Below are 14,073 nucleotides of genomic sequence, written 5' to 3'. Positions count from 1 at the left end.
CTGTACAAGCTTGCAGCATTGCCACGTCTGCAGAATAAAATTCAGTGTACGAACTTCTTGTACACACCTCGTATATATATATATATATATACCATATTGTGTATGTATGTTGGTGTGTGTGTGCGCGCGCGCACGAAATAGTAACACTATCTATGTAGAATATCTTCGCTATTTTTAGATTTATAAAAATGATTTATTTATGAAAGTTGTATAGTATCAAGAGGACCACAATAGATATATACTACTAATAATTTTTGTGGACGGAGGCTCTTCGAAAATTTTAAGAACATTTCTACTTTTTAAAATGGAGTTATTTGATTTTCTATGTAATATGTGTGATTCTTAGTTATTTTGCGTACAAAAGTATAAAATATAGAAATGTCGAGAAATTAATGTAGCTCACGAAATACTTTACACTTTTATTCTCAATTTAATTTTAAAAACTTTCTTGTTTAAAAATTGATATATGTAATGAAAACTTACATGGCTGTACGGTATATTAAAAACTCGACTGATTAAATATCGTTAATAACGAAAAATCGTTGATACGTATTTATATTATTATTTTCATACATTTATAGATTCTTTAGATAATATAATTTATTAGAAAGAGATAGAAAGTAAAATATTACATTTTATTATGGTACATTTATTGCTGGTGACATTTTATACATTTTGATAACAGTACTTTATACAAAACTTTACAAAGATTTTTAATTCTAATTAACGATATGTTATTCAACCCAAAAAGAATCGTAATCTTGTATAATCATAACTTAACTATTATTATTATTAACTTACGAAAAAAAGACTCTCATCGATAAGATAATATTCTCTAAGTATGAATACCGACATAAAAGGAACAAAACTGTATGTACAGTACATAATAATCATAAACGCACAATATGTACACAATAATTTCATCCTTTTTTACATTGAATAATTACATCTTTTTCGGCGCGACTTCTCAACATTTTTCTCGAAAAAGACTTTTTTTACAAAACATTTTATCAATAAAATTATATATTAAATTCTTCAATAATTTTGCATTTTTTATAGATCTACGAATATTCGCAAATAATTGAAAGACACATCGTTAAATCGCGGATGACACTTTCCTTCCGACGTGACGGTAAATAATAATGTCACGCGCAAAAAAGAACGATCGTTTCGAGCAATATTTTGTGAAATATCGTGAATATGTTTTGACAGTGATGTCTCCGGTATATTTTATTGCATCTGGTTGATGGGTGATTCTTGCTTCAATTCGAGGGCCCACATATGCTGCGGCCAACCCGTCCGTCCTTTACTCTTCGTCAGTTCTTCATTGCCGAGATTTAAAGCAGATTGCAAACACGATTCATTCTGCAAAGAAATAAAAGTACTCGATGATATGTCTCCATCAAAATTAATGTTGCACATATAATGTAACTTTAAAATCTGGATTGCTTTTTTTCATTTCGTCTTTAATTTAATATTAGACCTAAATCCACATATGGAGGTATATAATTTCAAATAATTGTCCAACAAATTTATTTAAGAAACGAAGGACATGGGTCACGAGGCCCACGAGTAAAAATAGTGATCTTATTATTGAAGATAGAAAATTCCACGTCCGAAGTTTAAAATTAAAACAGAATTAGACGGAAAATTGACTAAAGTTTTTTTTATTTTGTTGTAATAATACCTCTTAGTTTTTTAAAGACAATTTTCGACGGAAATTCTCGAAGATCCATTATTAGAATGTAGCTGAATCCAAATAATGTATTAATATTTCATATAATGAATTTTTATTAAAGTATGAAATAAGTATGTGTGTAATCAGTTATATCTATAAAATCATTATTTGTAGCAAGTATTTTATGATTTGTTCGTATTGAATTATTTCTCAATGTGTTATAATATATAAATTAAGTATAGTTAAGAAAAAAAAATTATTTTTTTATCATCTTCTATATTTAATTTTATTAGGTTTTATATGAAATATAGTAAAATCATATAATTTTGATGTAATTTTTAATAAATCATGACATGATAATGATTTTAAAGATCGAATTCTCAAGCCGATGTATAACGAATGTAATTATAGTGGTGAATGTTAGAGAGATGCTTATAAAACCGTTTTGAGAGATTTAAGAAAATCTCTCAAAAGTCTCTGCAGAACACACAAAATAATTTATCTTGAAGAACTTTCAAACCAGCGATCAAAAGCCGCTGTAAGCAACCTCGAGTAGCTCTCGAAATTCTTTAAAAATTTTCGGATGAATAAAAGATCTCAAGAAAATATACGAAAATGAACGAGAAGCAGAAAAAGCGAAGTTAGATAAACAGAAATATGTTAGCATTGTCTTGTTAGTATATAGCAAGAATTGTTAGCGTTAAAAGTTGTTATTAATCGTAGAATTTTGCTTTTTTTTTATATAAAATTATCAATTAATTTACGCAGCTATTATTAAAAAGATACAACAATGTGATACTCACGGCTAATAAGAGTCAAGAACTTTCAACATAATTATTTTAAAAGTTCAAAAAATTATTTTTAAATATGCATCTTGCTAAATTATTAGATATACTTGAGCAGAATCTTTCAACATACACTTTTTTGCAATGCATCTTTCATCCCTCCACTTTTACCTTTTGTTTTCCTTCAACCTTTTCCTCTCACTGTATAATAACTAATAAATAATAATTAAGTTATTTACTTGATTTGATTGAATCGCTTTATTCCTTCTGCCACTCGAAAGGATCTCCGCGCGAAAGGTTTGAGGTTCTTCTCCTTCGTCACTTTCCAATACCGCCATCAAATATCCAATGTAGGACGCAGCCAGCCTTAAAGTCTTGATTTTGGATAATTTTGTATCCGAGGGCACATTAGGAATGCATTCCCTCAGATCAGAAAAGGCATTATTGATGGATTGAGTTCTTCGTCTCTCCTTCTTGTTAGCAGTGTTTCGTTTCTTTGGCCTGGGTACAACACCATTCTCGCGAACACTCTGATGAAGATGTTGCTGACCGCCAACAACCTGCTGGCTTATCTGAGTGCTTACAAACTCATGCTCGCGTCGATGATTAGGTTGATGTTGATGATGATGATGATGATGGTGTGAATGGTGGTGATGATGATGGAGTGACGTTTCCTGTTGCCCTTGGAGATATGGTAAGGTAGTGTAATATCGGCCAGCCGATGGATGTACGTATTGCTGCAGAGGTGAATAACTCGATTCCTGAACGCCGATCTCTTCAATAAGGGGTGGTGTTGATGCGGTAGGACTGCCGGCCCCCGAACTACCGCCCGAAATACCGGAATCTGCACCTCCCCAATATTGACTATCAGTATCAGGAATTGAGCCAAGAGGCCCTGGATAAAAATTGAATGTATATTGCATTATTATGTATGCAATGTATCACCTATAAATGCGTTGATGAAATTGGATTTTAAATAATTCTTACGAAAATCGTTCATAATAATATTCTGTATATATAAAGGACAATTTTGCTATAGAAATATCTTATTTAATTTAAATCTATCTTAAAAATTTAGCTAGATACAGATCTGAAAATAATTTTGTTGATCATCAATTATAATAGAATATAGTCGAATGCCTAAACTGGTTATTATAACGTCAAACTTTTTTGCAGTATTGTTCATCATGTCCGAAATTTGCACGTTTATTAATTATTTTGATGGTCCAACAAAATTATTACCAGATTAAGTTAAATTTTTAGATACTTTAGCAAAATTGTTCTTTCCGACAACGTCTTTATAAAAACCTTTTTTGCGAAATTTGCAAAATAATTTTTTTCACAACTCAAAGTTACAATAATTCTGAGAAGTCTTTAAATTTTAGGAATATATTGGAGAATATTAGGATATTTAAAAAAGATATGATCTCTCTCTAATTTACGTAATATAGTCTACTGTTAAAGAATTTAATAATTCTTTTAAATGATATATAACATTATATTCAGTAATATCTTTTATTTAAAATCATTAAAATACGTGAAATTTAAATTTAATTCCTTAAGATATTTTGCAATTGTTAGATTTTCGTATTACTTTATGGAAAAAATAATACAAGTACGAGGGCAAGTCGATAAGTTCTTAGAAAATCTGTCAAAGGGCACTCGCAGCATCATGTTACATTTTTTTTTGACAAGTAGCATCATGTTACATTTTTTTTTTTGACAAGTAGCATCTTTCAGCTGATTACCGTCAAATTTTGAGCGGAATTCATCGAGAGATTTCATTTCTGTAGACGATTAAAGTGAACAACCCTTGTATTTTTTTGCAAAATGGAAAAAAAACGAGTTTCGTGCAGTGATCAAACATCTACATATGAAAGGTTTAACGCCGAAAGAAATCAAAGCCGAGTTGGATAATGTTCATAGCACATCTGCACCAACGTTTGCGACTTTATACAATTGGGTGAACGAATTTAAACGTGGTCGTACATCCACATGTGATGCACCTCGTTCGGGACGTCCAATTGAGGCTGCCACGCCAGAAATCATCGATAAAATCCACGATATTGTTTTGACTGATCGACGAGTGAAAGTGCGCGAGCTTGTTGAGGTCACAGGCATATCGCATGGCACAGTGATTTCAATTTTACACGAACAATTGGGTATGAAAAAGCGTATCGGCAATATAGGTGCCACACGTTTGCTCACTATGTGGATGATAAGTACGACCGTGTGACGATTTCAAAACAACGTTTGGAAATGTTTCAACGTAATCCAGATGAATTTTTACGTCGATTCATTACTTCACACCCGAGACGAAGGAACAGTCGAAACAATGGACTTCACCGGGTGAACCGCAGCTCCGAAGAAGACGAAGATCGTGAAGTCGGCCGGAAAGGTGATGGCCACAATTTTTTGGGATGCACGCGGTATAATTTATATCGATTACCTTTCGTTAAAGCAGACGATCAATGGCGATTACTACGCAGCCTTATTGGATCGTTTCAACAACATTTTAAAGAAAGAACGGCCTCATTTGGCGAAGAAGAAAGTGCTCTTCCATCAAGACAATGCACTGGTTCACACGTGCCCGGCATCAATGGCCGAATTCAACGAATTCCGCTACGAATTGCTTCGCCCATCCAGCATATTCGCTAGATTTAGCCTCCTGCGACTGTTTCCTGTTTCCAAATCTGAAGAAATGGTTCGAAGGAAGGAGAGATTCCCCACCAGAGAGCAGCTCATCGCCGAAACAGAGGGTTATTTTGAAGGATTGAACAAATCATATTATTCGGATGGCTTGAAAAAGTTGAAAAATCATTGGATCAAGTGTATCGAGCTGAAAGGAGACTATGTTGAAAAATAAAAATGAATCAATTAAAAAAAATGTGTTTTACTATGTTTTTCTAGAAACTTATTGACTTGCTCTCGTAGCATTGCAATTTAAAATAAATTTTCGCATTTGGTTATCTGAAGAATTATGTGTCTATGTATGTTTTGCGCAATGATTGTCGTTAATACGTTATAAGTAAACAGAAAAGGATTTTTTTTATTTTTTATCAACCATTTACGTAATAGTCTGTTAAAATACAATTCTTATGTAAAGCATTATGTTAATAATATAGATATTGAATAAGATAAAGATTTTAAAACAAAAATGTATTGTTTGAATAAAAAATTCTTATACGATGTTTATTCATAAACTTTCGAGAGCATTTTGAAATTAATTATTCTTTTATTTTAAAATGTTATTATATTTGCATGTATTATGCTGTTTGAATATTACTGCTTCTTTCGTATGTTCGCTATATTGGCTATAATGTTGTTTGAATATGAACCAATAATGACGAATTAATGATAGAAGGGAAAAAAAGCATAAACTTCTGCGTGCTGACAGGCAAATTGACTTTTATCTTCACGGAATTTTTCCATTCTTGAACTTACGTGTAAATAAATTATCTCATTAGACGCATACATTATTATGCATAGCAAGTAATAAAATATGATATAATACAATGTATGTAAGCTTTGTATAGTTAAGAAAACATGACAACATATTAGAGCGAATCTAAAACTTAAACTGCTAAATTTAATTCACACGCAAAGTTAATGAAAAATTTTGTAACTTGAAATATTTCTTACTCCGATATAAGACATGATTCCTTATATTTCTGTCTTACTAAATTCTTTAATTTAATTTTTCTATGTTTATAAAATAAAATAGAAAAATTATATGATGTATCTATTTTCCCATTTTAGAAGTCATGCTTAAAAGATGCTTGAAATAACTAATTATTAGTTTTCAGAGAGATCATAAAAGATTTTGCGCTTTACTTTGCTATTCAAATTGATCTTAGGAGTAATTGATTTTTAATTTTGATTTAAAAAAATTAGAAGAAATGTGTATGTACTCACCATAGGGAAGCTGAGTGACATAGTTATACGGTTGATGCCATTGCGGATAATATTCTGTTTGTGTCTCGTATTCGTTAAGCATGTTGTTCGATATTATCACTGTCAGATGCTTTTAATTTCTCACAAACTTATACTACTTAACTTTAGAAAACGTTTACCTCGAATTCGAAACTTAAACTCATCGATCAATTATTATATTTTATTTTAAATCTTAATTGTTTTGTGATGGGATTATTATATCTTGGGGTTATTATATCTTTGGATTGTTATATCAATTTTTGCGACGTTTCAAAGAAAAACCATCATCTAATTGTTATGTTTTATTATTTCTGTTTATTATATCTTATTATGTTTCTTTCAAGTATGGAAATTTCTCCAAATCTTGAACTTTATTTGAACGGGATAAAATGTACTGCTGCGATTCGGTTACTTTATATTATTTAACACAGATTTGCTTTATTTTGCTGATGATGGTCTGTTGCACTTGAATCTTGTTCCACAAAACGAAAATTATCGTTGATGTATATGTCTCATTACTCCCTTATCTTTTATCATCAATTTTTTTACTTTTCGCGGAACATCTCTTCTTTAATTTGCGAGTATTGCGTTCAACAAGGCTTTCAGCGCAGACCCGACGTAAGCTGAAGTCGCTATATTTACGCTCGTTGTCGAAAAGTGCAGTTCCGATGCAATTTCCAGATGTGCAGTCAAAGGGACACTGAGGAAACGAGATTCGGTGCGGTACCGATCTGCTACCCTCCTTGCATACGACGCGTGGTCTCTCCCGTTGTTTCGCTGTCGGTGGTAGTAGACGCAAGTACGAGTGGGTGTATCCGTGGAGACCTGTCGCGATCCGATTCCGTCGAAACGGGCGGAGCTCGGTTTGGTCTACGCCCCTGAGAAGAGCCCAGGATTCAATTAGTAAATTGAAGGAGCTCGCCGTCGACGAAGTGGGGTATGATTTAGGGTATGACGTTCCTCGATAAAGGCATCCTCCCTCTGCCGACTCGCGTCGACACGATCCGCGACGTATCTTCATCGTCGTCGTGCTCGTCTCTTTTTGCCAATCAATTCGAATGAACGCGAATGCTCCGACTGCCGGTTCTTCATCGTGTAATAATATTAGCCACGAGATATCGGTGCGATACAGTGTGAGGCTGCGACGCAAATTAGACGGCACTCGCGTATGGTGCAAAGAAAAGAGAGGGAAATTTTCTTGAAGGGAAACGAAAAATATTGTCAGATTGACCTTTGACTTGTCGACATCTTTTTAATTAAATACTTTTTTTAACTAAATGTTCTATGAGACAAATTTAATGATGTATATCTAAGTTTTTTCCTATATATAAAAAAAGAAGCGTTTTTTATCGTATTATAGTGACAACTATATGATATACAACTGTATAAGTTATATGCCCGTATTCATAATCAGAGTATTAACTTTAACTTAAGGCTTCCTTAAATTTATCTTTAGATACTCAGTAGCCAATATGTAATAATTCGTAGAGCATCTGAAGATAAAAAACGACAAAAATAAGGTGTTAATATTCGGTATATACAAACAACGATTTATCAGTTGACAAATTTATTTATAAAAAATTCATATTAAACACGAAACGTTTCGACGCTGGAAAAGTTTCGATGCAGTCCTCTCCAGTCTCAAATACATAAAGATATCAAAATACAAATTAAATAATCTCTGAGCTTTAACTCAGATGTCAAATGTTCTCTCTTAGTCAATTATAAAATAAAGGAAAGAAAATTGTCAAATAAAGCTGTTTCCGCTTCGTGATTGTAAATTTCAGATGCCTTACAAATATATAAGACCTGATTATGATAAATACAGACATTATTGTACATACAATATATAGAATTAATGTACATAGTTGAATAAACCATTTTGTAGTTATTACAAAAGCTAAATGATTACAAGAATTAATTATTATCAGTCATAGTTATTCGGTCTTCTAGTGTAATAATTATATATAAAATAGTTTATTCAATGTACCTTAATTCTACATATAAAACTTGTATTGGATAAAGTTGCTAAAATCGTACTGGCTCTTACAAATTGCATTGCCTTGCTTAAAAATTCAATTACCTATTATACTTACATACTTTCTGACAGGTTACTTAAAAACTGCAACGCTGCTGCATTACACTCGTGACATGAAGCGAAGTTGTTATTTACATAAATAAAAAAATCGTGATATAGTGTTATTATTTTTCCACGTAATTCACACACAGAATTACAGAAAATATGTAAGTTAAATATCCTAAAACATATTAATAATTCTTAGATAACAAAAACTTCTGTACAATTCAAAAGCAAATTCTTAACATTTTTTCTTATTGTGCTTATTTTTTGAGATATTTGAAAGTTTCAGGCTAAAAAAACCACCCTGTATATCAAGCAAAACTTATTTATTATAATAATTGTGCTTACATGTTTAAATATCCTAAGTCTTGGTTTTTGTTGTGTGATTAGAATATTATTGAAATTAAATCAATACGGTTAAAGTTTGCTTTACATTTTTGTTTATAGATTAAATAAATAAAAGATCACACAAAATGCTCTAGTTTCTTAAATTTCGCCATGATGAAAAAATTCTAATTTTAAATACTAAATCTTATAGGACCGTACATGTGAGAAACATAATCAATGAGAGATTGCTTCGGTAGTCTTAACTGGTAGGACGCTCGCACGGAATTTCAGAGATCCGGGTGTAAATTTTAATGAATTTCTTTACGTATATAAAATTAATAAACATTTTTTAATAGTTTCTTATTTGTATTTAATCTCGAATTAACTTATATTCGTTGATTTTGTATTCTTTTAAAACGATAAAATACAAACTTTTTTCTGAAAAGAAAGACTTTTTTAATGTTTTTATTTGCAGTATTCTAAAAAAAATTTCGGTTAATATCTTTATGATGTTTTCGTAAAGATATTTGTTCTCGACGGTATATAAATTTTGACGGGCGTTAAATGTCGTTTAATAATTACGTCAGGCCTTCGTATAATACGTGAAAAAAATAGAATGCTAGATCAACCTACTTTTACGATGACATGCTTCCTTCTCCAGATGACGCGGAGCGAGATACGAACAAACATATAATATCTGCTAGTGTTTATATCGACCCTTTGAGAAAAAAAAGCTTTCCTTCTCGTGTTTTCTCGTGTTAAAAACGAAATACCGACAACATCCGAGGTCAAAAGGACTTTGTCGGGAAAACGGTAGCGCGAAGTCTCACGGGACTTTCCTTCATCCTTTGTAACTTGTTTGCATAAATAAGTCGACACTTAATTGCTTCCTTCTTATTTCGCTTTTTAACAACAGGACAGAATTGTTCGGACGATAGTATACGACAATTAACTTTTTTATATTTTCAAAATATTATATTATTTAATGGAAAAAACATGTAAAAGCGAATTATTTGCTTCACCACGCTAAAATTTTAGAAAATTTACAGTTAAAAGAGGGCTATGTTAGCATTGTAATCGTGATATACTTTATTGACGTGTTAAAAATGTTTTATTGGAATTAAGATTAACTTTTTGGCTGACGATAACTAGGTCAGTTTTAGTGAATATTTATCATATAGTTTTCAAAGATAGTCATACATATCCTTTAATCACACTGTGAAAAATTAAAAACTATTGCTTTTTTTATTGCTATTTGACAAATTATATACATTTTTTTTTACTATTTGCAAGATTTTAGAATACGGGTCAAGAATAATCCAGCTACAGATCTCCAAAGAGTGTCTCTTTTAAAGATTAAGAATGTGAAGCACGCGACTTTCAACGTTTAAAAGAAATTTATCATATTAAATACCAAATTAAGCACTTTTAATATACATATTTTTACAAATATATCATAAAAGAGAAACAAAGGCAAACAAAAGTGACGTGCTGATGACAGAGCACCAATAATCTTACAAATACAAATAGCTTATAGCTCATATTAAAACGTTTAACAACGTGACGTTTTTGTTGACAACATGTGCCAAAGTTGTCGATTTTTTAAGGTACTGGTAATGACCTTTTATGAATATTTACCGACGATATTTTTAAATCTCTCTCTATCTCTCAAAGTATACTTTTCAATATTAACTTGTGAACAAACTGGTATCAAGGAAGAAATAGAACATAAAATATTACGTAACATTTTTGATAATTTTTTTATATATTTACTGATATGAAAATTTAGATGACAATAATATTTTATTTCATAATTCTTAATGTGTAGCCACATGGTTGCAGATAATGAAGAGATTTAAAAATAATATTGCAATTCTTCGTATTTCTATAAAATAATATAAAGGTGTTTGAGAAATAATGAAAAGTTTTGTCGCATAGAGGTAGATTGAACTAAACTGAGAAAAAAGGTCCTCTATCATTTTACAATTTTCGTAATAGTTAACGAGATATTAATTTATAAAAATATCCAAACTCACCCGATCCACCAAATGCAAGCGCGCGGCTGAATATTACCGCCCAGCGAGGCGCGCCGCGCGCGTTCGCCGTCTCTAGCCACGTATTGTTTATAACAAGCGGCAATGGTCGTCGCTAGACAATGTCCATTGCCGCTTGTTATAAACAATACGTGCCTAGAGACGGCGAACATTTAAGTTCAACGTGTATAATAAATTTAGTATTCCTGTTTTTGGTTCTCGTAATCCTTATCCTTTTATTTCAATTTTAAATTATTTTAATACTTTAATTAAATAATGAACAATTTTCGCAACTTGTCTTATTCTTGAAGAATTACAAGAGATAGTGGCTCGTCTTAAAAATAAAAAATTATCTGGAATTTTTCAGATGAATTGTCAGATACTATATTATCTAGATTAATTTAAATGTAATCATCTTTATCTTATCTGAGATAAGATTCCAAATTTTCATCTCATCTTTATTTAGCTAATTTTATAATCATCTAAGCACAACACTAGTTATAAGTGAGTTCTTCAAAGAACTGAAAGTTCACATTTTTCGAGTGAGATTTCACTTCTTTGCAGTAAAGATTTATTTTAAAAATAGTAAAAATTGTCACTTTTTTCCAAGGTAGTTGTATTTTCACTGTTTTAGGGTGAAATTTAACAGCAGACGTATAAAATTAAACCAATTTATAACGAATGATTATAGGAAAAGTAAATACATTATCTGTGATAAGGACGAACGTGTCTGGTTTTATTTCTAAAAGAAACCAGATGCTAATATGTAATAGCCACATAATTATTTCTAGTTATCTAGTCGTAAATTAAATTTGTCAAATTTATTAGGTAGGAAATTGTAATAAAAAAGTAAATAATAATTTAGCAAACCAATTTTTATAAATTATAAGTACTCAAACTACGAATTTTCTTTCTCAAAATTGATTATCGGATCAGTGATTTTTGTAAAAAAAAAAAAAGAAAAAAATATATATACAAAGAACATTTTACGATGTATTATCATAATTAGACATGAAAATTTAATTCTAACTTTATATTTTATTTATTTGATTTTATTTGTATTTTATAAATTGTATGATAGTAAATTGTATTTAATATCAATCATAAAATAATCAAAAAAATATTTAAACGGTGTAGACGATGAATATATTTATGTTGAAAACATCGATCTTTGTCTCGTATATTAAATATGCATTGCCGTTAATGTCAGAGCTCTAACAATATATAAGAAAGGATTGTTACTGTTTCCCGAAAAATTTCGTCGCCCTTTCTCCGGCATTCCTATGTAATCGATAATTCTTATTATTTCATTTTTTTGGCCTCTCGTGATAGATATTAGTGATTGGTCGAGTGGCTGGCTGCCAGTCCGTCGGCAACTGCAGCAGAAGCTTCTTGACAGAGCCAATGGTAGTGGTTCACTGTCAAAGGGAAATGCCGCGATTAAAGAAGCACTTATAGGACGACTAATTTCTTTCTTTGATGCCAGGCGACCGTGATCGCCTTTCTTGTAAACTATTTTTACGCGAGATAAATATTTTCAACGAGCGATGATTATCTGCCATCGTTGTGTCCAAACTAATTGTTTAATTTATAATAAGTCTTAGATAACAATTGTGCAATTCAAAAACAAACTTGGAAAGAAAAGGGCACTAGGAGTCAAGCGCAGATAACTTTACGCAAACGCCGATATATATCGAGCAAAATTTATTTTTTATAACAATTGTGCTTACATGTTTTGGCTCATTTTTTAGCCTTCTTCACAGACAATGCAAATTACATAAATAAATTATAAATTAAAAATAACATAAAGTATCAAATGATGTTTAATCATAGTGAGCTCCCCCACAACCGAGAAATAAAATCTGATGTCAATTTCATCTTACAGAACACACTAATATGAATAATTAAAGAAGAAGAGAAATAAATAAATAGAAAGCTGAAATTCTGGGAAAAATAATGTCCCAGAATTTCATAGAAAAATAATTTCGAAAATAGAAGTACTATGAGTCAACCGTTGGTTATTATTAGAGAATATAATTTAATTATTAAATATAAATAAATAAATTATATTATATTCGCTAATAATATTAAGATGATAATTTAAGATGTAATTTTTAGCAAAAACGAGCTAGAGGCCCTCCACCACCCCCGCCGATAAAATCGGCGGTCCTCTTTTCTTTCTATTAATATACTTATTCGCAAACAACGGACCATTGTAAATGTATAACAGCCTGTTTTTGCGAGTAAGTATTTATGTTGTTTTATTTTTTTTTATTTCTATTTTTATTTTTAATTATTTTATTTTATATATAACACATATATTTTAAATACAATTTTTTAATACAATCTTTAATTATATAATTCTTTATTCAATGTAATACAATAATTATATTTATATTACAATAACAGTATCTAATAATATACAATAGTAATAATTATTTACAATATATACAATAATATATACAATTATAAGTGCTGTTTAAAATACATTAAAAATGATACTAAAAGCATAATTGAAAAATCTTAATAATGTGGGACACGAAAACGTCGAAAATACGTATGATAACACAAAATTTTAGTAAAACGATGTTTATTGGAATAATGAAAAATAGGATGAAATATGGTATTCACGATAATATATTGAATCGTATTTATTTTTAATTGTTAACTTATTATTATAAAATTTATTAAGCATGATCTAATGAAATTTAATAGATTTATGTTCTTGTGGTGCGTTGGTTAATATCCGATACAAAAGAAGAAAAATCTTCATAGTAGGAAGCGAATTTTACGTATCCTGTTTCTACAGCAAATTCATAAAACCTTTGTAAAGAAAAATTAAATAATCCGTCAAACACCAACGGAACCTGTTACAAGATTTTGTTATAGGTATGAATCTTTCGAATTTTTCTAACTGCATATGTACTAATTTTGGCAGAGTGTCAATTACAATTACCTTTAATATTATAATATAATAAAATTTGTAAGCAAGAAAATATGTTCTACCATTACTAAAAATTATCTTTTATTGAAAAAAAAAAAAGGATAGAATGATTTTCTTTTGAAATAGTAGTTACGAAGAGGAATATATTTAACGATAATAAAATACATGTGTATTACTGTAATCTTTTATATGTATGGGTACAAAGTTTCTCGGGTACCAACTGTTCGAGATGAGCCGAACTCGATAATAGTGGGATTTTAAGGAACTAAATATTTTTAATATTTTTATGCTGA

The 14,073-nt window shown here is 30.4% G+C and overlaps 1 protein-coding gene and 1 pseudogene across 1 annotated transcript; one reads left to right on the top strand and one right to left on the bottom strand.

Annotated features, from left to right (window-relative positions):
- Nucleotides 1-1,226: 1,226 nt before the first annotated feature.
- On the bottom strand, nt 1,227-3,386 carry Hand (heart- and neural crest derivatives-expressed protein). Its single transcript, XM_018551947.1, has 2 exons — nt 2,703-3,386; nt 1,227-1,365 (listed from the first exon to the last, which is right to left on the bottom strand). Exons 1-2 carry the CDS (start codon nt 3,384-3,386, stop codon nt 1,231-1,233), a joined length of 819 nt encoding a protein of 272 aa, XP_018407449.1. The 3' UTR covers nt 1,227-1,230.
- Nucleotides 3,387-4,060: 674 nt separating this feature from the next.
- On the top strand, nt 4,061-5,329 carry LOC108783391 (uncharacterized; annotated as a pseudogene).
- Nucleotides 5,330-14,073: the final 8,744 nt, after the last annotated feature.

The sequence above is a fragment of the Cyphomyrmex costatus genome, unplaced genomic scaffold (assembly GCF_001594065.2).
Source record: "Cyphomyrmex costatus isolate MS0001 unplaced genomic scaffold, Ccosl1.0 scaffold15, whole genome shotgun sequence".
NCBI lineage: Eukaryota > Metazoa > Arthropoda > Insecta > Hymenoptera > Formicidae > Cyphomyrmex > Cyphomyrmex costatus.
Note: the sequence above shows the minus strand (reverse complement) of the source record. Positions and strands in the feature narration are given on the sequence as shown.